The 27215-nt window shown below is 51.1% G+C and overlaps 1 protein-coding gene across 7 annotated transcripts; it reads right to left on the bottom strand.

Moving 5' to 3' along the window:
- Nucleotides 1–682: 682 nt before the first annotated feature.
- On the bottom strand, nucleotides 683–27194 carry SH3GLB2 (SH3 domain containing GRB2 like, endophilin B2). Of its 7 annotated transcripts, XM_030507195.1 has the most exons (13): nucleotides 26866–27178; nucleotides 18374–18515; nucleotides 18000–18128; nucleotides 16581–16714; nucleotides 15506–15598; nucleotides 13412–13423; nucleotides 11377–11439; nucleotides 7039–7062; nucleotides 4517–4606; nucleotides 3903–4003; nucleotides 3427–3441; nucleotides 2581–2845; nucleotides 683–2134 (listed from the first exon to the last, which is right to left on the bottom strand). In XM_030507195.1, exons 1-13 carry the CDS (start codon nucleotides 26926–26928, stop codon nucleotides 2027–2029), a joined length of 1239 nt encoding a protein of 412 aa, XP_030363055.1. In that variant the 5' UTR covers nucleotides 26929–27178; the 3' UTR covers nucleotides 683–2026. The 7 variants fall into 7 exon arrangements, with proteins under 7 accessions (XP_030363055.1, XP_030363057.1, XP_030363059.1 ...); XM_030507197.1 differs by lacking the exon at nucleotides 3427–3441; XM_030507199.1 differs by lacking the exon at nucleotides 11377–11439.
- Between the last annotated feature and the right edge of the window lie 21 nt (nucleotides 27195–27215).

Here is a 27215-nt window from a genome sequence, read left to right as displayed (position 1 = left end):
TAAGCTGCTGCTGGTTTGGCTAAAACTATTCCTCCTCTTTAACACACCAGGGAGATGAGTAACAGGGAAAAGGGGATGTCACTGGCCTGAGGGAAAGGCACGGACAATGGAAGCTGGAAGGAAAACAGGCAGGGGTAGATCTATAAAAGGGATTAGAACTGTGGTTCTTGTAATCAGGGCAATTGTAAAACTACCAAACTAACATAATTTTATTTCCCCCATTCCCTTTAATTGGAGTTTAACTGGAAAACCTGAGCACTATTGCTGCACTGCAGAGCACTTCAGCAGCTGCTTTTCCCAGGAGTTCTTTCCAAGCTGGGTGCTAGGGACAAGGCTTTAGGATTTTTGATCTAGTTTCCATAACAACAACAAAGCCTGTTAGATCTAGAACAGCATCTCGAGTCTCTCAGCACCTACAGTCATCCTGCTGCTCTGGTTTTGCTTCAGGTTAAGGAGGAGCTGTTGTTCCTGAGTGTGTAGTACAACTGAGCTGTGTCATCCAGGAAGGGAATTACAAGACATTAGCAATGTTAAGGCATGTGGTGAGAGTTCCAGCTGGGACAGGAAGGATGAGCAGCTTCCAAGGCTGGGATAGCAGAAGGACACCGCTCCCACCCGCGCTGCATCCCTTGCCCAGAGGGCAAGGAGAGGCCTGACCCCACAGCAGACACTGAGGCAGGAGCTCAGGCAGTTTGTTTATTGGCAAATAAGTGCTGAAACCCGTGAGCCCCCCCACAGAGGTGCTCAGTGCCCTGTTACATTAGAGTGGTCACGATACCATTGGGGAAAGTGCAAAAGATCAATAAACAAGCAAAGTGAGTTCTGTCATACCGAGGGGAAGGCTGTGAACACAGAGCTTGGTGCAGGTGAGTTTCTCTTCCATCCAGCTTGAGTGGAAAACGAGTTACACAGCAGCAGGAGTCCTTTAGGCGAGCTCTAGCTATAAAGCTCATTATAGGATTAAAAGGCATACACACCTGAGCACTCCCTTTGAGCTAAACCACCACGGGCAGCCTGGCTTGTTTAGTGTGTGTACGGCCAAGAGTAGCTCGTGGCTGGAGATAACAGCAAGTGGGACTATCCCTTTCTGTCCTAGGATGCACCAAGTCTGTTCACTGCTGCGATGGGAGGGGAAGCGTTACTGAAATCAGTGATCCAGGGGGAAATAAAGTCAGGCGAAAACATGCCTGGACCAGACGCACTGAAAGAAAAGCCTGGACAATTACCACAGGGAGCAAAGCTTGTAAAAAGGCTTGTAAACTCTTTGCAATCCGTGAGCAGTTTCTCAGAGGAAATGCAAGCAAGATGCATGGTCCCTTGCACTGAGGTTTGATTTTTGACATACAGGCCCTATGTTAATAGGTTGGTCTTCACAAAGAAATTCCCTTCCAGCTTCATTGGACCGTTCTAGATTGAAGCCATCAGGCACCACGACAGTAAGCACAGCTCTGGGAGAGCCTCGTGATCCTGTTCTCCCACTGGTGAGCAAGGTGGATGGGTTTAATGGGCTCTTAAATTCAGCTTCCTTGCCTTAAGAGCTAGGACCATAGGAGGGTTGGTGTGGGGCACTTCCCACTGGAATGCTTGATGGTTTGACTTAGGGAATTCTACTGCTGAAGAGGGAGGACAGGAGGGGCAGGCAGGCACTAACCCACACCAGGCACAAGGGAAGTGTAACTTAAACCCCATGAGCTGAGGGGTACAGCTTGCTCGCCCTGGGAAAGCCACTGTGATAAATGACACTGGGGTAGGGTAGGAAAAGAAACGAGTGATCAAGGAATCTTGCACCATCAAGACTAACCCCAAAGCAGCTGCACTGGTAGTGAATGAATGCAGTCCTGGGTGCCATCAGCCCTTTCCCAAAACCTTACTGTAACAGCTTTACCACTCCTTTCCCACAATTCCCATACTAGCAATGGAGTGTCGACCCTGAAGAGAGCAATGGTCTCGGATGAAGAAGTCCGCATTAGGAGTGCCAGGAGATGAGGGGTGCATTCTGCTTGTACATTCTTCTTCCTGGAAACATTTAACTTAACAGTTCCAAGTAAGTGACAGGAACTTTCCCTTTCTGGTTCCCTCTTTCCCCTATGAGCCAGTCTGGATCCATGCCTGGCAGGCTGTACACAGTGATCATCTGGGGAGAGAAGACAGCGTTAGACAGGACCTGACTCTGCTGAGAGAGCTGAGAAGTTCAGTCTGGTGGATGCTGAAAGAACAGTAATTCCTGAAGCTCATTCAGCAGGCACCAGTGCCCCTTCCCTGGAGCTATTGGCAGCTCTCAGATAAGGAAGCTGTATTTGAGGGTGACAGTGAAGGTTATAAATATTGGGGTATTTGGTTAGCTGGATACAGCTGGACTCCAATAGGTATAAAGGAGTTACTGAGGTGATGTTCAATAGCAAACAGCCATGAGCACAAGCTCACTGCAACTCAGTGGATACTACTGTCAAGAAAAAGACTATGAGCAGCTCCATAAAACAGGGGGTTTAGGGGCAGGAAAAGTAACCCAAGACCGTGCTGAGCACACAAGGGGCTGTTAGACAGTTACAGCAACACTGAACCCGAAGGGAAGCTACCAACCTCATCGGCAAGGAGCGCCAGCTCGGTGCTGTCAGCTGCTTCATAATCATAGAGGACTCTGGCCTTCCGTGTGCCGCTGGCCGGAGGCTTGACTTCATTTGGGTTCAGCACACCCTCTGCCACGGCATTGGGCACCCCGCCAATGGTGGGCACAACTGGGATGGTAGGCACAGCAGGGAGGCTGGCAGCAGCACCAGCCGGAGCAGAGGCAGCAGCTGAGGGAGGAGAGGTGGATTCTGCATTGCCTACAAACGTGCCTGAAAATCTTACACAGGAGAAGAAGAGTTCAGTGAGGCTCCAGGATGAGGAACCAAGAGCTGCTTTCAGTGGTTACACTGCAGGGATGATGCTCAAGTGTTCCAGCAAACACCTGCAGCGTGTCTGTGCTGCCCTTTGAGTGGGGAAATGCTCTTCTCGGGTGCTGAGGCCACGCAACAGGTAATGTATTTGTCTGCTTATTTTGATTTCAGCGTCCTGTTACAGGACTGGCACCCAGCTTGCAGAGTATGAGACTGAAGAGTAGCACTAAAGCAGGGTCTGGGATCTGTGGCTGTTTTACTGGGTCCATAGCGCTGTGTCCTTGCCCTGCTCTCATGTGCTCTGTGTTATCTGTTTAGTCTGCTCGTCCTTTAGGAAAGGGACAGTCACTGTTGCTGTTACACTGGATGCCACAGCTGGAGGCTCCCAGGCTTTCTGGGCTCTCTAGAGAGAGTCAGCAATGGAGCTCAGTCTCATTGATCTCATTTACCCACTCTGCTCTAGGGCAGTGCAGTTCTGGCCTTTCCAGTGAGGTGAAGGCTGAGGGGGAGAGCTTTTAGAGCAAGTTGCGTGCAACATCTTACTTACATTTCTCCTTTGGAGCTGCCAGCATGGAAAAGAATGGAACAGGAGTAGTGAGTGATCACAGAGAGGCAACAACAGCCCCTCATGGGTCAGGCTGATGAGACAGGTAACAGACAAAACACCCCTGCCCATGCCCATGGGACGTGCAGGCAGCAGCACAGACCTGGTTCTTGCTGCAGATGAGCATGCTCAGCCTTGCTGCTTGGCAACAGCAATCTGTCTCCCAAGTGATTTAACTCATTTAGAGGAAGAATGTTCAAACTCTCATGGCCACCATGGGAAATGAATGTATAAACCCCAGATGAATCCAATGGCAAAGCCTGCTCTAGATGCACCACCACCAGGATTGGCCTCCAGTCTGTGTGCTCAGAAGCACTGTGAGAGCTTGAAGGAAGTTTAGAACTTCTATGATGTGTGATGGGGAAGGAGGCCAGAGCTAGGGGTAACCCTCAGAGAAGCAAAAGCCATTCTTGTCTCACCTGCCCAGTTGCTTCTGCAGGTCCAGCATGTACTGGTAGCACTGAGCATAGTAGTTGGTCTGAGACTCCACAAACTCATGGAGACAGCGAAGATGATTCACCTGGAGAGAGAAGGAGTTTGGGCTGTGAGTCTGGTTGCCAGGCACAGGAACTCTCCTCCTGCAGCTACTGCCTACCCCCAAGGGGAGCAGACTCATGCAGGCCAGTATTCAGAAGAGTTACTTGGTTTGCTTGAATACACTAATCTGGTAAGTCTGGGAATGTTGCATAGGCCCATGTGTGATCTCAGAGAGGAGGCTGCTCCTGGCACTCCAGCCATGTCCCTGTGGCTAACCCACAGCTCTAGGGACACAACAACAAGGTTTTCCTGGCTGAGAAGCATTTTGAGGACTGCAGAACTGCAGGTGCCATAGTGGTACTGCCTGTATGTACTTCGTTAACATTTCTAGTTCGAGCATTCCAGGTCTTATGAGGAGGTTGCTGTAGCATCCAAGTTTATGACCTCTTCTACCTCCACTCCCAGCGCAGGGCTCCATCATCCTCTTGGCAACCTCCTAGAAAGGAGCCAAGAGTCCCTGTAGTCCCCATCACCCCCCAGTTACCCGGTTACTCACGTGTGTGCTGCTGATCCCCTCCAGCAGGAGCCGTGTCACCTCGGCCTGACGGTCAAACTCGGTCTGTGTGAGCCTCAGCTCATGCTCTGCCTGCGAAACAGGACAGGGTGTTCAAGACAGCACCAGGACCCTGTTCTGCCTCTTCCAGAGGGGAGGAAACAGCCACCTCCTCCTCCACCAACCCCCCTTTGCACTAAGTGTGCTGCTGGCTCAGCAGGGCCCACTTGCACCTCTGACACGGAGCATCAGGCACAAGGCACCCTGGGTGAGGATCCCAGAGGCCTCTGGCTGTGTTTCAACTTGATTCCTGCTTGATCCTGCATCGGATCAGTGCAGCTTAAGACTGATGCATCAAGCCAGGAAGCTCCTACTCCCAGAAGACTAGAACATGAAGATGGAGAGGCTTTTTTAATGCTGAGGTATGTGGAAAGCCAGTCCCATGCCAGCACCTGTCCTTTTAACCCCTGTTTCTAAGCCTGTAGGCACAGGAATGTGACAACCTCCCTGAGCTTCTCTCCACAAGTGCAGCTTTTGCTGGGATCCTCTTTACCACCACAGAGCAGAGGCTGAGGCCAGGTAGCATTTACCAAATTGCTGTTACTAGATCTCTCTGCAGTGAAAGGTGAACATCTCAATCCAGCTGCTACCCAAGGCTCTCTTTTGAAGCTGGTTACTTATTTTGAGCTAGGAGGAATTAAATGATGGTTAATAGAAGGCAGCTGTGCAGCAGACATTGGGAATTCAAAGGCAGATTGATCCTAGAGACTCTCTTTACCAGACAGAACCTCTCTCCCCGGTCAGCAAACAGTATATTTACCCTAGGGCAGTTCTGCAGTGCCAGAATACCCAATTCTCCTGCAAAGAGAAGAGCTCCAGAAGTGTTGGAGCTCTTCTGGTGCCTGCTCTCGCTTGCCACTGCCAGAGGGTGACAAACAGGCAGGGTTGTTCTCTCCAGCATGCATCACTCCTTAACACCAAGTGGAACAGGCCAGTTCCTTCTTAATCTGTGCTGTGACCGATGGCCAGAGGGCTAATCCAGAGAGGCTGATGCTCTCAGAGCAGTGGCCCCATCACTGGGGCAGCCCAGAGGAGACCCAGCCTCCTCAGCAGGGCAAGCTGGAGGAGCTGCTGCTGCCCATTGCATCCCCCATCTGGTAGCAGCATTACCCGAGCTGTTGTACAGCAAAGTGAGAACAAAGAAATGCTTTCACTGCCTTTTAATCAGATTTGTCTATTTTAAGCTACAACTGATCTATTTTCTTGCATCCTCTGTATGAAAGGGATTATTTAAAGGAGAAGGGGGAATGTAACAGGAAATGCCAGTGCAATACAAGTGCAATGCCTTCCTAAGCACCAAGAGATTCCTGACTGCAGTGGCAGCAGAGCTATTTGAAACTTGTGCCAGGCAGATCCAGCTCCATTTGGCACTGCCTGGATGTGACCCTCTCCCTGCCAGCTCTGAGCAGTTGCAGGATGTTGTTTCCTATAGAGCCAGCACCAGACTGTGGCCTGGGAGATCCCTTCCAGCCTTGTTCCAAGATATGGAGAACGTTGAAGTTTACTGACATTGGTCTATCCAACCAGGACAGACCAAAGACAGAGGAGCAGAGCCTTGCATGCTTAGAGCTGACTGCAGTCAGCTTATGTTTGAGGGACTGAAGGATTTGAAGTACAGATGAGCTGGTTCAAAACAGCCAGTCTGCGGTTGCTATCATGCACAGCATGCAGGAACGTGCCATCTACCACCTCGCAGTTCAGGCTCCAGGCTAACATCAGCTGGGGGTGCTTGGGGTATGAAAGGCAATGGGATCCCAGAAGGTGTCTCTGGAAGCTCCATACCATGCTGGAGCTCCACACAGAGCTCACCCTGGTCCCTAGTCCACTAGCAGCCCTACATCCATCTTCATGGACAAGTCACACTCCCCGTGCAGAGCCCAGAAAACAAGATCCAGGACTCTGCCTCCCTGGATCCGCTCAGATCACCCAGACAGAAACAACCCCATGACAGGCTCCAAACCTCCTCCCTGCCCTTCTGACAGAGCTGTTCCCTTTGGCAGCTGGGGCTGCTCATGGGAACCCTCTGTCCTTGCTTCACCTCTGCTCAGAGCTCCTGCTCGGACCCCAGAACAAGCAGGCAAGGGGCTACTAGAGGCTACTGCATGGCACATGCAAAAGTGGAGCAGGCAGGGCCTTTGCCACGGGAGCAGAGCTGAGTCACAGCACATCACCTCTGCTCTGTGACACTGGTGCAGGGTCCTCAGAACTGCCTTTTCTCACATACAAACACACACCCAGCTTGCCTCTCACACTGGGTACAGCCACCAGCCCACCAAGAGGCTCTTCCCAAGTCACTGCTGCACCGAACCATATGGCTGCAGGACCAGGATGGGGCTGATGACAGCAACATCCCACCGATCCCCCCCTGCCAGGCACACGAGCAGGAAGGAGTCCCCAGCACCCCCAGCCCTGAACACCAACGTCACCCCCAGAAGGTTTGAGCACAAGTTTAGCTGGGTACTTACTTTTTCCACCTCGTCGCTCCAAAGCTGTAGGGGCCACAGAGCAACAGGAAAGGAGATCAGTGTTGGAGACGTCGGGAAGCACTTGGCATTAACACCAATGGGGAAGGACGCTCCGTGGACACAGGAGGCCAACTCCAGGGACAAGCTCGCCCTTCACCCAGCAGCAGCTGCCACATTGATGCCCCTTCCCCTCACTCCTGCACCCATGAGCTCAGTTTTATGATGGGAGAGCAAGTCCACACCACCAGAGCCTGCAGCATGGTGCTCCCTGCCAGGGCTGTTACAGCAACTGCTTTCAGAGGACTCCAGAAAGAAGGGGATGAAGCAGCAGAGTCCTCTGAACAGCAACTTTGCTGCAGGTTGCAAAGGTTGGTGTTGAAGGACAGCCCTTCCTTTAGGATTGTGAGAGGCAAGAGAGCTGCTACAGCCCACAAATGGCAGCTGCCATGAGATCAAGGCAGACAGAGGCCAGTGATCCTCACCCACTGGTCCAGAGAGCTCAGGTTAACAGGATCACAATGCAGCCAAGTCTGTGCTACCAACAGGCGTGTTTAGGTACAGCAAGGAGGAAGAAGTGGCTGGATGCTGCCTTTGAGCCAGGCACAACATCACGCTACTCCTTCCTCCTCTACTCACTATGGGGGCACATTCAGGGCAGCACAACACTGCCAGCTGCTTGCTGGGATCTGGCTCCAGGACATGAAACAATTGACAAGAGTCACGCACAGCAATGGGAAAGGGAGAGAAGAGGGAGAAAAACACATTGAGCCTTCCCAGAGGTCCTTGGCTTGGCTTTTCCTCAGCAGACAACTGCTCCCTCAGGCCTCGTAACGTGAAGAGAAATCACCCTGGATCAACTGGGCGCACATCAGCAACACCCACATCAGCGGGGCCAGGGGAGTGGCCTCTGAGGACCTCAGCTTCACCCTCTAACGTCACCTCTGCAGATGAGGGACGTGCACCACAGCATGGCTGGACTGCACTGCACTGGGAGCCCTGCACTGGATGCTGTGGTGTCAGAGGGAGAACATGCTCTGTGTAGAGCCAAGGTCTCCCAGCTGAACCCTGTAGAGGTTTGCTCACCATCAGCTGCCTCAGGTGGGCTGTGGTGGCCCCAGGTGAGGAGATGACTTCACCAGCCAATATAAGGAGGAGCTGCAGGAGCTGCCTGTGCTGGTGAAGGGCTGAAGCAGGAAGATGTTACACCAGGCTCCTCGGCTTGCTGCCTGCTCCTGTTTCATGGTAGGTAGCCTGAGTGGCATCTCTTCTTACCTGAGTGGAATTAGTGTAGCTGGTCCCACTGTGATCACAGGGTGTCCCTGTGCGGTGCTCAGTGCCCTGAGGCTGGGTGTTTGCTCTGAGCTCTAGGAGGATGTTTTGTTACTGCAAATTGGGAACTGATTTAAATAGTGCCTGGGCAATTCCAGCCATGCCTGTGGACACAAACCCCTTCCCCTTCTCAAAGGGCTCCGAAAGGCAGATGGTGGAGACATCCCTGTAGACAGGTCCCAGCTTGAAGTGCTGCTCTGGCACAAGGCCTTTCCCAGCATACCATCATGTTTTTGGAGCAATGTTTTTATGGTGGCAATGGGAACCATTCCCACCAGCCACAGCTCTTCGTATTTAGAGGTTGAGGACACTACTTAGGTCACTTCAGGCCCATTTAATCCTTGAAATAGCCATTGAATTTGTAGCCAGATTTGTTTCTGTTCTGTCGGCCTTGCTGTGCAATCTCCAGCCCTGCCCCTGTGGTGCTCTGGGGTCCAGCTATGCCCAAGTCTGTCCTTGGACTAAGGCACCGTGTGGCTCTTGTCAGACAGTTCACAGAGCAGAAAAGGCCATGATCTGCACCCATCTTCCTCCACCCCAGCTCAAGCCAGAGGAACCCTCTTTAAGGTACTCAATGTGGTGTTCTTGGAATCATTCCTAGGAGTGCAGTGCATGGCAAGTGGCAGGGTCTGAGAGAAAGGGATATTGAGGCTCACACTGCCCATGTAAACCTCGCACAAAACCAAAAGGTCAGTGTTGGAGAGAGGAGAAATGGCTCCTCAGTCTCCAACACACACAAACAAGGGAGGTGCTTGTCTGCAGGTGGATTTAATTCCATCTAAGCCCTCCTGTTATGGAAGGGGATAAAGTAAAAGCACTGTGTTATCCAGCTCTCCAAAACCCAACAATATCAATTTAGAATCTCAATCAGAGCCCTGTAGAGGAGAGAGCTGACCTGTCTGCTCACCTTGGAGACAAAGTTGTTACCTGGGCATAAGCCAACCCTTTCTCCAGAAAGGAGCAGAACTCAAGAGCAAGCTGAGCAGCAAACGCTGCTCTATACTGTCACTACACATTGAGACTAAAGTAGCACAAGGACTCTGGCCTGGAAGAGAAGCAGAGCAACAGTATGAAGAGCTCCTACCTTCACGGTGCCTGACCCCTCAGGATGAGTGCTGGGATTAGAGAGCTTCTTGCATAGCGGTGCTGCCTGCATGGAGCTGGGGAGCAGCCTGGGCTCAGCCTGTGTTTGCTAACTAGAGATGCCAATTGCTATTCAAGTCACCCCTGTTAGTGCAGCTGGAGTTCAGGTGGCACTTAACCACCAACTGCAGCCTCTGAAACAGAGGGCTTGGGAAGCCACAAGGACCACGGCTGGCCAGGCCAGCAGGTTTCCTGCAGGCGCTCCTGGTAGGAGGCCCTGCTCTGTAACCATCACCGTGATGAAGGTCAGTGTTGGCTGCTCACCTACAGCAAGCCTGCCTCCTGGAGCCCTGCTCTACCTGCCTGATATCACCATTGCTGCTGTCAGAGCTTCTCTAGTAGAGCTCTGAGGAGGGACCACTGAACTAGGCAAGATGTGCCAGGGTAGACACCTATGGGCTAAGAACCCCACCTTCAAATCTACTTCTCCTGTTTTGATACTATACTTGGCATCTGCTCCCCAGAACAGCTTTGCAATACAGCAAAAGTAGATCAGCTTGCAGCGTGGTGAGGACTAGACATGTTCAACTGAGCATCTGGGCACTCTGCAAGATGCTGAGTCGTATTATGCAAATGTTTGCCTTCAGGGCTGCTTTAGAAACCCTCAGGGAATGATCAGGATATCCTGGTCCAATCAGAGCTATTCAGAGGCAGGGAAAGCCCAGTTTCTCTCCTCCAATTCTCCTGGAGATCAGTTTTAGTCCATTATTGTGCTGTCCTTGGAAGAGACCTTTCCAAGGGAGAAGCCAGTGCCACAGGCTCGCTGATGATTGCTGTACTAAGAGAGATAAAAGCTGAGCAATTACTACAGCATCACTGGTATCAGCTTCTTCCTAAGGAATCCCATCACCGGGCCTGTTATCTATGGAAATAGTTTTCTAGCTATAACGCAAAGCTATTTCTGATCCCAGCATCACTCTCCAAGAAGGTCAGGACAGATCCCCCTGGGAACTAACACTGATGCTATCAGCTCAGACATAGCTCTTTCTCCAAATGGGAAGAGTTTCCCATTAACCAAATCCAACTTGTTTCCATGATGTTTTTGTTTGCTAGAAGGCTGGGTTATCCTTTTTGTACCTACAGATCCCACTCCCCAACCCTTCCACTCCCAGATATGGAAGGCACTATGACCAGGCATCAGTGTTGTTCTGAATGCTATTTAGGAAGCAAGATGGTCAGTTTTCAACATTTTAAGGAGAAATGTGACATTGTGAAATGGGGAGCCATGAACACAGCACAGAAAGTCAATTCTTGACCACAACCACTCAGTGCAACACAGTAGAGATGCAACGGGCTATTCACCCCCCCCCGCAGAGCATCTGGCTGCAGAACAGCCACCAACAGACAGGCCCCAAGATGAAAGGAAAAAAAATGACCTCTATATGCAGAATAGACAAGTCCACTCTGCCGGACTGTGTTTCTGACACGATGGGTGGCAGAGAGATTCCTCCACCTTTGCTTCTCTTGACCAGGTACAAAGCCTCCGAGTACTGATCACACCACAGTACACAGTCAAGCATGTGTCATTGCCTGTGTACAGCTGGAACCACCCACAAAGGCTCACCTTTGAGTTTTTTTCTTTTCAATTGCTCCACTAGCAATAAAAATGTCAGATTCTCACTAGAAACATAGGAAAGGATTGGCAGAGAAACTGGAAAGCAAACCAAGGAGCAAAAGTGCCAGACCCTAACCACGCACCCCTCCGGGGGTGATGTGCATCCTTCAGGTGGAGTCAGAGGAAGCCTGGGCAGCCCATGTCACATTAAAATGTTGAAAACAGCAGAGCACTAGGTCTGATTTGTAAGTCAGGTGGAGAGAGGGGCAGGAAGAGGTTGGAGAGGCAACATCTGGGGGAGGCAATCTTACCGCTGAGGCGCTGGCGGAGAGAACGTAATTACGAGGTCTAGTCTCCTGAAAGTCAGGCACAGCCTAGTGGGGGAATAGAGTTTCATGTACAAGTCACAGGAGGCCACAGGAGTCGCTTGGGCAATGGATAGAGGAAAGGACCAGCATCTTTCTCCTGACTGTGCTGGAAGCTTAGTTCAATGGATGGAGGAGGGAGGTCTCCCAGCAGTCTGGGCAGTGGTGTGTGGAAGCCAGGCTTGTGCAAGGGGAGGTGGACTGGCTCATGCAGTCACTCAACCAGCAGGCATTTCTACTGTTAGAAACTCTGCCTGTACTTACAGCTATCTGCTTGTACAGCAGCCAGTTGGAGTGGAGATGAGACAGCACAATCCCAGATGCATTTCCCCTTCCCTTGCAGCCAGCAGCTGCTTGTGTCATGTTGGTTCAGTCAGTGGGCAGGACCTTCCTTCTCCTGGCTTCCTGCCTACTGTCCTAGAACTGTCCCATGCAGGGCCTTGTCCTTAAGGTAAGCATGTTTACTAGTGCCAGAGCATCCTTTCCACGGTGCCTTTTAAAGAAACATCTTGCTCTCACTCTCGCCAAGCGTCTGGGTGTGTTTCCTCCAAACGGACTTAGATCTGCTGTTTTCAGTAAGGGGCATGGCTTAGTCAAAGCAGATCTAGCCCAAAGCCTTGCTGTTGCCAAAAGTAGTCCAAGGGTTTTCATCCCAGAGGTTGGAAAACCTTCAAGCCACCTTCTCCATAGCTAAACCTCTGCCCTGGGGCAAGACTACTTAAGCACTCTGGAGTTTTTCCTCATTGGGAATGTAAGGGATGGAGTCCACCTGCACACAGGTGTGGGCTCACTAACCATCACATAACATGGTCTCTATTCAGCTGAGCTAAGACTAGGCCTCCTCCTAGGATGGCCTTTGGCTGTAGCATTACCCAAAAATATAAGCCAGCGAGTTAGCTTACATCAGGACCATCACACTGGTTCTATGGATCAAAATACCCTCCTTGGGCAGCCTTTACTTGCAGTGGCTGGGTGCAAGGCTGGCACACAATCCAGCTGTAGCCCAGCTATGTGGTTAATCCTCTCAGGCCCCACGTTTCCTCTCCCAGGTTAAGCTCTCTGCAGCTCATCCACATCTGCTTATACCCACTGACCCGCTTTGCTGGGCCCCAAGCAGCTTGCTGGGATGAGTGAGCAGTGTGTGGCAGAGCAGTGAGGCAGTCCCAACAAGAAGAGAGCTTTTATAAACCATCTAGGAGGTTTGGGGATGGCTGGAGGAAGGAATAAGGAGGATTCCTATTACAAGTCAAACCTGAATACAGGGAGAAAAATGTAGTAGTGAGATTTGAGGCCAGCACAGCAACTAGGCTTGACTCCTCCCTGTGGGGAGAAGAGATGTTTCACAGAAATAGCTTCTCATGCTTTATTTCTTTAAGGTTAAGAGCCACCTCCTCCCATTCCCTGGTCTCCAGGGAGTCCCACAACTAGTCATAGCACATGGGATGAAGGAGGCAAGCTTCTCTTAGATGCCTGTGCATGGAGAAGTTGTATTTGCAAGCAGTGGTCAAAAGGGACCCACCTCCCTCCCCCTTTCACTCTTGTAATGGTGAAAATGGGCAGAGCCCTAGAGCCAGGAGAACAGAACAGCACCACAACCAGATCAACCTGCCTGTCATTGTCTCTGGCTGCCTCCCTTCCAGGAGAGGGACTTGCCACCCAACCCAACCTCCTCCTGCTTGCAGCCAGAGGAGCCTGAGTGAGTCTTTATGGGAGCTCCTGCCTCTCTTGAGCACTGCTTGCAAGCAGTGGTGATGGAACCAGTGCATGCTCCAGAGGGCCTGCAAGCAACTGATGGATGCTCCCGTCTTTCCGGAGCATCCTCCCCAGGCAGCCACAGCCCTGACCACACTCAGTACATGCTCCAGGGCCAGTCCCAATGAGACAAGGGAGATATGAATTTTCATTTAAAATAGGAAAGAGACAATGAGAGGTGTCAAAGAAAACAACCCATCACAGCACTGTTAGCACAGTCAATACTCACATCTCCCTCACACTGAGCAAATCACAAAGAAACAAAACAAAAAGGTTAGTAAACAAAAGAGCATCAACAGGAAGGAGAAAGCACAAAGTCCAAGGGAAATGCACAAGCCCAGACACCCAAACAGCAGCTCACAGGCCTGGGCAGCGGCACACGTGGAGGGTCAGTCACGAGACAGAAGCTGTGGAGAACACAAGTTTGCACTACAGAGGGGAAGAGCAGCAAGAGAGTGGTGAGCTGGAAGAGGTGCCATACTCGAGGCCAGCTTGGATGGAGAGGTGTGGCACAGGACTCCAGGCTTGTTACAGGGAACTCTTGTGGTCTAATGATGAGTTAATGTGCCCGGAGCAGAGGCAGCAGTTCTCCCCTGCTGTGCTGGGTGCTTCTACCTATGCCTTGTCCTCTAGTAGTTAGTGAGGCAGCCAGGGACCCCACCTTTAAGCTAGGCTGAGTAAGAGATGGGTGCCCACAACAGCAGCTGAAGTGGCTCTTCTGTTGTGTGATCTCTGTTTCAAAGTAGAGTGGCTGAAACATGGCTTGGGGTGACTGCCCTGGAAAGCCTGGACTGGTTCTGATCCTGCCCCAGCCCTGCAGGTCCAGTGGGAAACCAAGTTTCTCTTTTCCAGCAACAGGGAAGTCTCTCACCCAAGGGTCTGGGTGCAGCTGAGAGGCCTTGGGATCACTTCATGTAGGAAGCAAAGTAAAGAAGATGAAAATGGAGGAAGAACAGGAGGTGTCTGAATTCCTGCTCTGATTTGAGCTTAAGATAAAGCAATGGCCACCACTTCCCACTGAGACTGGGGGCACTTCAGAAGGGAATCTGTGATCCCTGAAGTTACCTTCAATATATCTGGGTGACCTGACTGATGAGAGGAAGCTTTTCTTCTTTTAAAAGGGCAGCTATCACTTTTATTCACCCAGAGCTTTGTTCAGGGCTTTCCCACACGGGTCTGAGCACTCCGTTAGACCTGCTGATGGAGGCTGCTGAGCTTAGCACAGCTTCCCCATATGGCACGTATGCAGTTAGAGCTGGAGAAAGGGGAAAACACGTGGGAATTGGTCACTCAAGGAGCTTCAAGGCAAGAGGCCCAGCTGAGCAGATGGCTGGAAAACGGGTTCATGGCAGGGCTCCTAGGCTGCTATCCCAGAGACTGACTGACAAGGATTCCTGCCTACTCTGACTGCACACGTTTGCTAGTTGAGCTCCTGGCCCCAGGCTAGAAGTAGAACTTGGCAAGTCCTTGTGCCAACAGCCAGAGCACTATAGGATGGCAATCTGCTTCAACAAGGTCCTCCAGGGAACCCATCAATGCCCAGCTACATCCTCTCTGCCTCCTGCTACACTGCCCCTGACCAGAGAGAGCCAAGCCAGGAACACCCTGAGGTGGTGTCAGCCTCAGACATGCACTTTGAAGTGCTTGTCCCATTGCTCAGGCCTGCAGATAGTGGCACTGACTGATTTACCAGCCCCTTCTGCACTGCTCTGACCTGGGACCTTTGGTAGTTTACTTGCCATGGTTTCCCAAAGGCAGAGGACAGGACTAGCCTGGAACTCAACAGCACAATGAATTGAATAGAGAGGCTGAAGGAAGGACCTCTTGGTGGCCAGTCTGACCCCCAGCCATGCCTTACAGGCTCCTGCAGCACTCCTGTCTGGGGAAGACTGAGTTGGCAGAATCCTAACTCGTGTGAAAGCCTGGGGCTGCTGCAGAGCCTCAGCATGTGTTTCCCTTGCACACCTCCCAGCTCAGCACTCTCTTGGCTTGCTTGAAGGTCCCCAGGGAAACTTAGTCCTCAGAAGATGCAGCCCTTAGTTACTAGCACAAATCATCCAGCAACCACTATCAGTCAGGAGGCAGAAACCTGTGTCAAGTAGAAGTTTCCAGACTCTGGAAGCTCACCGCTATTTGTTTCAGCAGGGAGGACATCTCAGGAACAGGTCCACGGCTCCTGCTCCCACCTCCCTTGCACACCAGACAAGGAATTCCCCCACCCATGCCTGCAGAGCCAGGACATGAAAGGGCAGCCTAATTTTTGTCCATGTGAGCCAAGCCCTGGGGCCGGAAAGACAGAGAGGGGAGTGAGGGAGACAGTTACCGCTGCTTTTGCCTCGGCAGCTTTGGCTTTCTTCAACCTGGCCTTGCAGGCATCCAGATCCAGGCGGCAGTTCTGCAGGGTCCTCCTCTCTTTCTGGAAGGGACAGAAAATGGGCAAGAACAGACTTAGGAGCTTTTGGGGAAGGAAAGGGACAAGTTAACATCTAGGAATCAAATCTATTACAAAAAATGCTAGGGAGAAAGCATTTGCTATGTTCATCTCATTAGCAAGAGTTCTGAGCCCGGCTGCCAGGGATACAGGCTTGCCTTGTGAGACCTCACTTGGAGTACTGCGTACAGTTCTGGTGTCTTCAACATAAAAAGGACATGGAGCTGTTGGAGCGAGTCCAGAGGAGGCCACGAGGACGATAAGAGGGCTGGAGCACCTCCCGTATGAAGACAGGCTGAGAGAGTTGGGGCTGTTCAGCCTGGAGAAGCTGTGTGGAGACCTCATAGCAGCCTTCCAGTATCTGAAGGGGGTCTATAAGGATGCTGGGGAGGGACTCTTCCTTAGGGACTGTAGTGGTAGGACAAGGGGTAACGGGTTCAAACTTAAACAGGGGAAGTTTAGATTAGATATAAGGAGGAAGTTCTTTACAGTGAGGGTGGTGAAGCACTGGAATGGGTTGCCCAGGGAGGTTGTGGATGCTCCATCCCTGGCAGTGTTCAAGGCCAGGTTGGACAGAGCCTTGGACCATGTGGCTTAGGGCAAGGTGTCCCTGCCCATGGCAGGGGGGTTGGAACTAGATGATCTTAAGGTCCTTTCCAACCCTTACTATTCTATGATTCTATGAATAGGGCAGTCTATGGGTGGGTGGTGCCCATTAAGGTGCAGGAGTCAGGAAAGGAGTTGCCTTCCTCATGCACATCAACTGGTAATCCTTCCCTGCCACCGAGCGAACCCTGAGGAGATCCAGCACTGGTACTCCCCCATCCTTGTATTCTTTGAGGGGAGAGGTGGAGAGTCCGTTCTCATAGGGAAGGAAAATTAGCTCTTCCAGTGCTGTTTCGTTCTACCCCCACCCTCCTCATGTCCAGCGAGGTGAAAGCTTCCCCTTCCCTGCTGCCACACTTACAGATATGGTTCGCCAGTCCCCTTCCAGGAAGTTGCGCAGCGGGGTCAGGAAGTTGATGGAGGCAGACTGGATGAAGTCCCGTTCTGCTGCACCTAAGCGCCTTTGAGTCTCTCCAACTTTTATCAAGGTCTTCCCTGCAATAACAGGAATTATAGAATCAACTAGATTGGAAAAGACCTTTAAGATCATCAAATCCAACCATTACCCCAGCACTGCCAAAGCCACCACTAACCCATGTCATTGAAGGCCTCATCTACATGTTTTGTGAACACTTAAACACCATGAGAAAGCAATTAACACTGTGTTGGCTTCAGTCAGCTCATCCACAGCCACCAGTTTCCAGTGTTGGGGGTCAAAGGCACAGTGTACCCTGCCTGGGCAAGGTGACCATGCCTGCACCACATCAGCTTCAGACCTAACTACAGTCTGCTTTTAGCTTGAGGCCTCTTCCCAGCTGCTCCCAGGGCAGCTTTGATCTTATCTATCTGCAGAGGCACTTACTCCACTGATGTCCTTTTACTGCTCCACTTGCTTGCACTGAATGAATGTTGTTTGCCTCATAAAAGAGGCCCAGGAACAGAGCAGCAAATTAAAAAGCACCAGAGCAGAAAGAATGAGTTGATGAGGCAGTGCTGGCTGTAGGTGCAGTTACAGCTGGTCTGCCTGGAACAGGACTGGCTATTGAACAGCTATTGATTTGGAGAGCAGTAACAAAGCTCATGGCAGAGGCAAGGACAGATGGAAGTTAAGAACTTCTGTGTAGATCGGCTGCAAATTCCCCCAGGAAGGGGCAACTGTTAGGATTTAAGAGCAGAAAGATGCTCTGTGTGGTCAGGAAGGGACTTGTTGAGACTTGTAGACAAGCACCAACCTTTCCAAGTCTATTTTCCTGTTTTTCTGTTTGCAGGACACAGTTAAAGGCTGGTTCTCCTGTTCAGAGTCTAGAGAAACTGTGCAACTGTATACCACCTTAGATTAAAGATATGTTTAAACTGCTCAAAGCTAGAGCCATTCACTGCAACTCTCTGTCCAGGCTAGTTTAGAAAGCCACAGAAATAGCACGGAATAGTTTGTGTGTCCTATAACCAGTTCCATTACCTACCCTGGATCCATGTGTCTTTATTTCTTTGCTAGCTCTGCCAGACTTGAGTATTGGGAATGGGAAGACCCCTTTCCCCCCATAGCATGGGGCGTGCTTTGCTGTGGAGTAACTCTTGACTTCCTACTCCAGATGGGCTGTTTGCTTCTGTGCTAGAGAAGACCCTTCTCTGGCCTGAGCTTTGACACACTAACAGGCAGGTTGCTGCAAGGAGAACAGGCCACTGTGCCCCCTTCAAGAGGCATGCTGCAGGTGTCTTAACCCAAAACAGTCAAGGGGATGCTCTCTCAGGAAGGGATGGTTTCCCAGGGCTCACTTACCATAAGGTGTCCCTGGCCCAAAGTCGTTAGCTGCTTCTGTCATGTACTGTGCCAGCAGCTCCCCGTTGGTGACCCGGGAAGGCACCTTTCGGTCAAGCTTCTCATAGAGGAACTCCTCTACTCTGGCACCTGGAATGAGGATACCACTGGTGGTTACAGGATGAAGGATGTAGGAGGGGCCCCTGGAGCTGGCATTCAGGGTAACCCACCCCATGCAAGCCTTAGTAATGCATTGAATAGCAAGCACCAGGAGAAGGTGTCCTTTCCAACCCCTCCAAACTCAATGCAACAGGGCTCTCTGCCAGAGGGCATGTCTTTAACACTGAGCTGCAAGTGGTAGTTGTCCTTCAAGCATTAGATGAAGCTGGACTTACTAAGGTTTGGCTGTAGCAGGACTTCAGTCTGACGCAGGATCTTCTCTGTCCAGTTCTTTGTGCAGTCTGCCCTGGCCATAAGGTTTTCAAAGTGGGCATCTAGTTCAGTCTTCTCAGCCTGGCCCAACTTTTCTTCAGTGAACTGCAAGAAGGAGGTCAGTGAGAAGGTCTGTTCTACTAAAGCAAAATTGCAGTGTGCTACAAGACTATTAAGAGACACTGAAGCTGCTTCTGTCTCATGCATTCATCTTAGCATAGAGCTAAAAGGCCTTCAAGGCATCATTCTTTGTTCCCAGGCCTCTTTCATGGGAAGAGAACAAATTTTGCCCAAGAGTAGAACAAGTACTGAGCTAAAAATATAGCCCAGGTTTGAGAAGCGTTCCAGAATAAGTAACTTTTAATAAGGTCTGGTACGAAAATACTCTAGTTGTGAGGAATCCATTTAAGCATGCAGAACTTCATGCAGAAGAGCAACAGACATCCTTCACGTGAGGGAAGGGGCCATCTCCCTTCACCTCCTCCTAACCAACTCTATGTCCTGCAAACCCAACAGGATTGGGAAGGCCACTAACACCTCAGGAGTCAAGCTTTCTTCTCATCCTATTGGACAAGCATGTACACATTGGTTTTGCTACAGGGTCTGAGCACTGTGTCCCAGCTCACCTCCTGCCTTGCTGGCAGGGAGCTGCCACCTCAGCATCTGATGTTTAAAGAGGCTAAAACTCAGGATTTAGGTAAAAATACTTCCAGCAAGTGACTCTTCCTCTAGGACATGCTCTGAAGCAGGGTATTGAGAGGAATATAACAGTGTCTGGCCTCTCTCAGCACTCGGATTCATACTGGTAATGAGGGTTCTCCCTCCCTCCCTCTGTGATTAAGTTTAAAATCAAGAGCAGGGAGAAGCAGGCTGTGCAAGGCTTCGGTGTTCTCATCCTGGACAGTGGCATCTGACACAAGCAGGTTTGTCAGTCTGGAAGGCCTGGACACCCCACATTGCTTCCTTGGGGGATGTCTGAGACAAGAGCCCATCCCCTCTCATCCCAGCTCCACTTTGCTCCTCTCAGTGAAGTTGCCAACTTCAGTGTATTTTTAAGTATAATTTCCTGCTCTTAACAGAACCAGCATCTTGTTGGATCATACCAAAAGACCTCTTTGGACAGCTGAGGATGCAGTTGTCCTTTTAGCCGTTGTTGCTGGCTTCTAGTACCACTGTTGAGTTACTGTACAATAGCTGGTACACTCAGGTGCCAAGAGATTAAAGCCTGGCTGAGATGAAATACAGCTCCTGTCTGAGCTGCCACTTGTGCCTTCTCTCCCCTCCCCTATCCCACAGCTCAGGGGAGATGCCCTCTTCATGGCGTCTCAGTCTGGTGCCTGCTGCCTCTCCTGACAGGCTTTCTGGCAAGCTCTGGCTGCCTACCAGCCCTGTTCACATCCAGTACAATGGTGGGAACAAAGTGAGATAAGGAGCAAGCTCGGAACCAGCACGGGAGGCAGTCAAACAGCCTTTAGGAGTCCTGTTACCAGGCTGTGCAAATGTTCCTAGATGTCAGAGATATACAAGCCCTGCAGGTATGTTTATGCAGTGACCTGTTTGGGCAAGATTCGAGCTAGAGCCAGTGAACTGCTTTGCCAGATGTCTGTGGTGACACATACTAAAGCGCAAGGACAGTCATGCTCCCTTCTGCAGCCCAGTGGGGATGGAGGAGTCGCAGCCATGCATGATCAGGCATCACTTTACTGCTCTCTTCCTCAGCACCAGCAGCCCCTGGTTACTGGCACTTCCTTTCAGCTCAGTCTTGCCCTCCCTGATTATTGCTGGACATGGCTAAAAGCAGATTGAAGGCGAGAGGGTGTTTGTATTGCTTTGCACCTAATGTCTGTGATTGTCTTTGAGGGACACACACGACTACCAGACATGTGTGAGTGGCTGGGGCTCTCTTCCTCTGTCGCTGTTGGAAGTCCAGGGCTGTTTTCAGACTCTGCCAGGCTGGGCTGAGTCACTGCCATGCAGCAAACTGGGGCTTCCCAGGTATTTGGCATCAATTCTCGAGTCATCTGTTTAAGAGCTATAACTCTTTGATGCAAGCATAACAGGCTTTCTTTGCCCCCCTTTCCCAGACAGCTTTTTCAGATCTCATCTCACTTTCAAGTCCAGCTCTTCTTCCTGCAGTTCAGCATCATCCTGCACCAGCATCTGCCCTGGAGCTGTCAAGCCTAAACCTAGTTTCTTATCAGCTGAATTTAGTCAGCTTCTTGCAGCATTGCTGCAGAGTCAGATCACTGCTGAAGCCCTCCAGCATGTCCAGTGCTACCACCAGCCTCTTGAATCACTCCAACTCTGGGGTCCTTTGCTCTGTTCACAAGTAGCATCTCCAAGCATCAATGTCCTTTGCGGCTCTTTTCTGTAACCTATCCCTTCACCCAGTGCAGTGGAACAAGTTGCACAGCACTTGGCCAGGGAGCAGCCAGGACTCAAACTCAGTTCTTATCTCAAGAAAGGCAATAAATGTGTTTGTCTTGCAATGCTGAGGACATGCACCACGGTCACTGCAAGCCTGGGGGCTATGCCAGAAGGGGAGGATGGGCAGGAGTCTCAGCCACAGCCTGTGCCTCCAAAGGGTCAGGCCAGAAAACAATCTCTTATTCAGGCTTTCTTTCAGTGTTGGAAAGAAAGCAGGGCATGAATGTCATGAAGTGGGCGCAAGGGCATGGGAGGCTGTTACTCCACTTACACTTAATTCCCTTAGTGTATCTCCTGACCCCTGCCCAGAAATGAGCTATGCTGCAGAGCCCAGGCACAGCCTGGGGCAGCTGGTACCTCTCATTGCAGGGTGCTGCAGAGGGTGCTCTTTTCCTCCCCTGCAGCATACTTCTACCTCCTTGTCTGTGCACAGGGAGCCACTGATCCAGCTGAACTTGGTCTCTAATGTGACTTTTAGACGGATCAGAGAACTCTCCCAACTTCACAGCACTACTGGGAATATGGCATCAGGTGCAGGGGAGAGCAGGATCACCTCTTGCAGGAGCAGCGTGCAGTGAGATCAGGTGAAGCTTCTCATGAACACAGAGCCAGCAAAGGAGATTACAGGTAAGTCACACCACCTTGTTATGAGCTGGTTCTTGTCTGATGCAAGTGGGGATCTGAGCTTTCAGGCAGCAACAAGTCTCAGCTGCTGATCCCCTCTTACCTGGCTGCCTGAGCCAGTGTTCTCAGTGCAAAGCAGGGTAGAGCAACAGCAGTTTATGAAGTCTGGCTACTCAAACGCTTCCAGCAGAACTCCCCCATGAAGGATTTCTATTCCCAGGAACTTGTTTTCATAACACTTACAGAGATTTCATTGTTTTTCCTCCCCATTGAACAGATAAAAGATTTCACTGTGAGGCCAAGAGGTGCAGGAGAACAGATGAACTGGTCTCACACGCACGCCTCCTGACTGTAGAAAGACAGATTAAAAGTATTTTTCTAGAGGCATTGCTGTCTTTTGCAGCATCAAATACTCCAGGCTGCTACAAATGGGAGTGTTATTTGGCTTTATCAAGTTGGCTTGGTGCATATCCACCTGGGAGAGAGGCAGGCAGAGCACATCCAACTGCAGTGTCTGGGGAGAGCATTGAGCTCCTCCATCCTGCTGTGGCAGAACTACATTTGTTTTCTAGAACCTGACAGATCACCAGCCCTGCCCTGAACCTATTCCAGGATCTGCATCCCGGGATCACATGCCAGTGCTGAGAGGCTCCAATGATGCTGCCCTGCAGGGAGCGTCCCTGCAGCTGACCCAGCTGAGCACCAGCCCCGTGGCTCTGCAGGGAAGCTGGTGACATGATTAATAATGCAGAGCAGCCTTTTGTCAAGTGCCACTCTGGCTCTCCAGGAAGAGAAGTGCTGCATTCCAGAGCATCAATAATTCAGCCAAAGGTTGGGTTTCCTCTGGGAGGCTTGGCTGGCCAGCAGGAATGCTGGATGCATTACTGAGGCCCATGAGCACAAGAAGGCTGAGCAGCATTTGGGTGACAGAAAAGAAACAAGACTGTGCTGAGCTACAGAAAGGGCAGCTGCCTGCATTCACAACTCCCCCTTCCCCAGGAGAGTTGTTAGAGGCACTAGTGGCACATCAGGAGGGTCAGCAAGTAGAGCTGAGCTGGATGGATCCCCTGCACTACAGCTATAGCATCAAAAAGACTGTGCCTATAGCCCTAGTGACTTGAGGCCATCAAGGTTAGGCTTTAGAATAGCACACGCATTGTTTTCTTTGCTAAAACCCCCTGAAAAGTGAATGGAATAAACCCCCAATGCTCTCACTGAGCTATACCAACACCACAGCTGCTTTGCACAATGCAGCACAAATTGACTTGTGTCTCTTCCAGGCTTGTGTGATTTTTCCATCCCTGTCCCCTCCAGCTGGCCCAGGCTGTATGTGACCTCTCACAGAGTAGCTGCAGCTCCCTTGCAGAGGATCTGGTGGCAGAGTTCAGGCCCTTGTTATGCAGGGTCCTCAGTAATGTTCCAGGTGGACATTACTTATGGTTTTCTACCTTAAATCTCAAAGATCAAACCAGGGCCAGGAGTCTTAGATCAGGAAGAGTCTCCTGCACTTGCCAGTAGATTTGGGCTGTTGGATTTTTTTTGAAGTCCCCAAACAACTCAGAATGCCCAGGCTATGGTAACATCTGTTCTTTGGGTGATCAGAGGCACGACAGAATTGGTTGAGGCAAATCTACCTCCCACCTTGTACAGAATCCACTCAGTCAGCATCTAAAAACTACCTGAATTTCAGCAGCTCTGGACAGGATACAGGGCATGCTTCAAATCTTTGGTCACCAGGAGTCAAGGGAGCTAGGCTGTGAGCCAAATGAAACTGTGCTAGAGGACAGAAGGAAGCTGTAAACAGGCCAGCTTGGTTAACTCATAAGCAAGGCATTTAGGAGAGGAAAGAGATATTGCTGTGGTGGGTTGACCTTGTTGGGATGCAAGGTGCCCACCAAGCTGCTCTGTCACTCCCCTCCTCAGCAGGGCAGGAGGGAAAGAAAAGAAGATGGAAAAACCCCTCATAGATCAAGATAAAGGGAGTCTGATAAAGCAAAAGCAAAGGTCATGTGCAGAAGTAAAGGAAAACGAGAGATTTTGTTATCTACTTGCCATCAACAGGCAATGTCTGGCCACTTCCTGGGACACAAGGTAGTTGCTTCAGAAGACAAACATCATAAATAACCAATGCCCCTCCTTCCTCTTAGCTTTGATTGCTGAGCAGATACCATATGGTGTGGAATATCCCTTTGGTTAGCTGGGGTCTGCTGTCCCAGCTCTGCCCTTCCCCAAGATCTTGCCTACCCTCAGTCTACTGGTGAGGGGGAACGTTGGAGAGACAGCCTTGATGCTGTGCCAGCACTGCTCACCTGTAGCCAAAACACTGCTGTTATCAACACCCTTCTAGCTACCAACACACAGCGCTATCAGGGCTGCTATGGGGAAGTTAATCTTCCCCATCATCTCAGCCAGACCCAATACGACTGCCCTGACAGATTCGTAGGTGTGTTTCAAGTGGAAACGTGCTCTGTCTTGTACCTCTTGCCCTAAAAAACCCTTTTCTTAAGTCACCTCTTGTTCTCTTAATGTGTCCAACAACCAAGGTATCAACCCCAGTAATGTCAGCAGAGTGTATTTTATCTATTATAGATATTAAAGTCTATTTTATCACCAGAGTTCAGGGAGATGTGGGAGTCTGTCTGCAGGAGCTTCGAGATAGAATAAGTCAACCTCTAGCTGCTAGTAGTAATTACATTAGCAGTGGGATAAGCACCCAAAAGCTGTACTCACGCTTGGGCAATTTCACCCAGAGCCAGTTTATATCAGAAATGACAAAAGACAGACACCTACAATTATTTCCAGACATCCCTGAGAGAGCCTGGCTTGAAGCCTGTCTAGAACAGAGACATCCAGTGTATTACCTTTGGAAAGAGGGATGCCAATTCTGTAGGGAAGCTGGAGCTGTTGGCACAGCTTCCCCTGCAGAGGTTTGGGATCAAACCACTTACTGATAACTGGAAAGTAGATCTGGTCAAAGAGGCCTTATTCCTCTTCAGTGAAGATGAAAAGAAAGACCTGTTTGAAGCCTGTCTGCAGGTGCTGCATCCCATGTGAGGATACAACTTGATGCCTGTGACTGGTGGTGCAAGTGTCAGTGCAGTTGCAACCTCAAGGGAGATGCCGAATCCTACAAAAGCTCTATATCCTTGCAGTTGCCCAAGCCTAGAAGCTTGTTCCCTACTCCCAGGGTAGCAGAGCTGACCACCTACCGAACCCCAGCTTCTACTCTCTGCTTTGCTTTTCTGAAGGAGATCATAAGAGATGCCACGATACCCACAGGACACTGCCTGGTCAGGGAGCTGCATACACGAGCCTGTTAAGATAGTGCTTGTACAGCTTTGGGGAAATACTACACAGCTCTTCACCACAGCCACCTCTGGAGATGGGTACAGGATTGCCCACCCAGGAGCACATAAGCCCTTCAAGCTGCCTAGTTTTTCCTCAGGTAGGTGTCCTGCTAACTGGTGCCTGAACTAGGAACAGCCATATAAAGGCAGCAGCGGGGGTTTGAGTTATCTTTTTGGCATGAGAGAGGTCAAACCTTGTCCAAAATCCTTTATCCAGCACCTACATTAGATTGTATTTGACAGGTTTCAAACCAGGACTGCTCCTGCCCTCAGCCTCAGGGAAGCCACCCCAGAGCTGGTGCGCTGACCATCCTTTCCCCCTCGCTGAGCAACGCTACAGCCCTTCATCCAGTTGGAGTTCAGCTCTTGTGTGTTGGTCAGACATCTCGCCAGACAGCAGGAGCTAATGCTGTCTGAGCAGCACAGCACATAATGGCCAGTCCATTTATCTCCCAGTCGCTGCGGTTCCAGTAAAACATCGCTTTGTTAAATGCCTGGAGCTGAAGAAAGCATCTCCAATGCTACAGAAAAGGGAGCTTATTCTAGGCAGGTCTTATTCCCCTCCTGGAAGATCTGCTGTGCTGAAGAGTGCTACAGACCCAATCCTTGCTGCCAACCACAGACCTCAATTATCAGTTGTGGCTCTTGGTAGACACAGGGCAGTGCTCACTCACACCAGGACTCCATGGGGACAGCCCACACAGGCCAAATCCCCCCCACGATTACATTTCAGAATGTGTTTTTCAGCCTCAGTGATCGTTTCTTTCCAGTCTCCCCTCGCACAAACACCTGCATGCTGCCCACAAGTCCCAGTGCCCATTTTGTTTCAAGAAATTACTACTGTAATTAGGCATATGAATATTCATATACGAGATTATGTGGAGTAGGTGTCGCAGGCAGAAGCCACTATTTATAAACGCCTCCTTGCTCTAGAATCACTGTGTGCAGACACTGTTCTCATGCCTGTCTCCTTCCTACGCCTTGAAGCTAAAAACCACTTATCAGAGATTTACAATAAGGCTTAACATAAGATTTCTTTACAGCATTTCTTTCTTTCTTCTGCAACCAGGGTCATTTGTGTGAGAACAGCATCTTTAAGCTTTCCATCTGCTCCTTATTTTGCACCTGTAGTTAGTATCTCTCTTTTTCATAACATATGACTCATTGGCACGGTCGCAGGAGGTGATATCTGTTTACAGGAGATCGGTTCCTAAAAGAGCCAGAATTACTCCACTGCGCAGAAGGTTTGGAACAAGACAACATTGCTCTGTTTATCAACCCCCACACAACAGTGTTGTCTTCTACAACAAGTAGAAGCAGCCCAATCCCAGAGTCACCAGGGGGAGTTCACTTTGCAGGCAGGATCCCAACCAACTCTGACTTGTGCCTCCCCTCTCCTGCCCGGCCAGGAGCTGTTTTCCAGTTGTTACGCCCAAGCAGCAGACTCAGCCACCACATCTCATCACCTTCTGCTTTGCTCCTCATGGACAGCCCAGTTTCTTCACTCTGCAGCACCAGGGGCTCATTGCATCCCCCAGCAGCTCCTGATCTTGTTTGTAAGGGACAGTCCCGATGCCACGTTACCGAGACACTACTTGCTCAGTCTCGGCAGCTCCTTCCCATCGCTTTAGCGCTGTGTTTGGTCATGGCCTGCGAGCTGCTGCTGCCTGAGGGGCCGAGGTACAGACCACGCTCAAGGCCACCTCTGCCACACGCTCTAGCAAAAGGGAACAGTCCCCCATGGGCCTGGGCACAACTAACAACATCTCTTTGCAAGATGAGCTTTACTTTAAGCACAACCACCACCAAGCAAGCAACGTCCCCTCCACACCCCAGAGGTTAGAAGCCTCTCTGGGGGCTCTTCTCATCCACCTTTACCACAGCAGCAGCCCCACGGTCCCCAGCACCGCTCAGGATGGCTGTTGCTGGTGCTGTGGCTCAGACCCACCCCTCAGCCTCTCCCGGGCGCGGCGGGCGGGAGGCGGCTGGGGCAGGCCCGGAGCCCCGGGGCCATGGCGCCGTTGCCATGGCGGCGCGCTGCGGCCCAGCCCGCTCACCTGCATGGCGCGGGAGAAGAAGACTCCCGCGTCCGACGCCAGCTTCTTCACGTTGAAGTCCATGGCGGCACCGGGACCCGCCGCCACCGCCTCCGCCGCGCCCCCGCTGTCACCGCGGCCGCCGCGCCTCCGCCCTTTATAGCGCCGATCGATGCCCTCCTCGAGCCGCGCCGTGGACTCTTAAAAGGGCTGCGTGTCACCGGAGGTGGGGGTCTCCCGGCGCTGATCCAGCCGGCCGGGCGGGCGGCACGGCGGCGGGACGGGAGAGCCGGACCGGAGCGGCAGCCCGCCGGTATCTGGCTTCCCCGGGGAGCGCCTCAGGAGGCGGGAGCGCGGGCGGAGGGCGCGGC

The sequence above is a fragment of the Strigops habroptila genome, chromosome 15, assembly GCF_004027225.2.
Source record: "Strigops habroptila isolate Jane chromosome 15, bStrHab1.2.pri, whole genome shotgun sequence".
Lineage (NCBI taxonomy): Eukaryota > Metazoa > Chordata > Aves > Psittaciformes > Psittacidae > Strigops > Strigops habroptila.
This window is presented reverse-complemented; position numbering and strand designations above follow the sequence as displayed.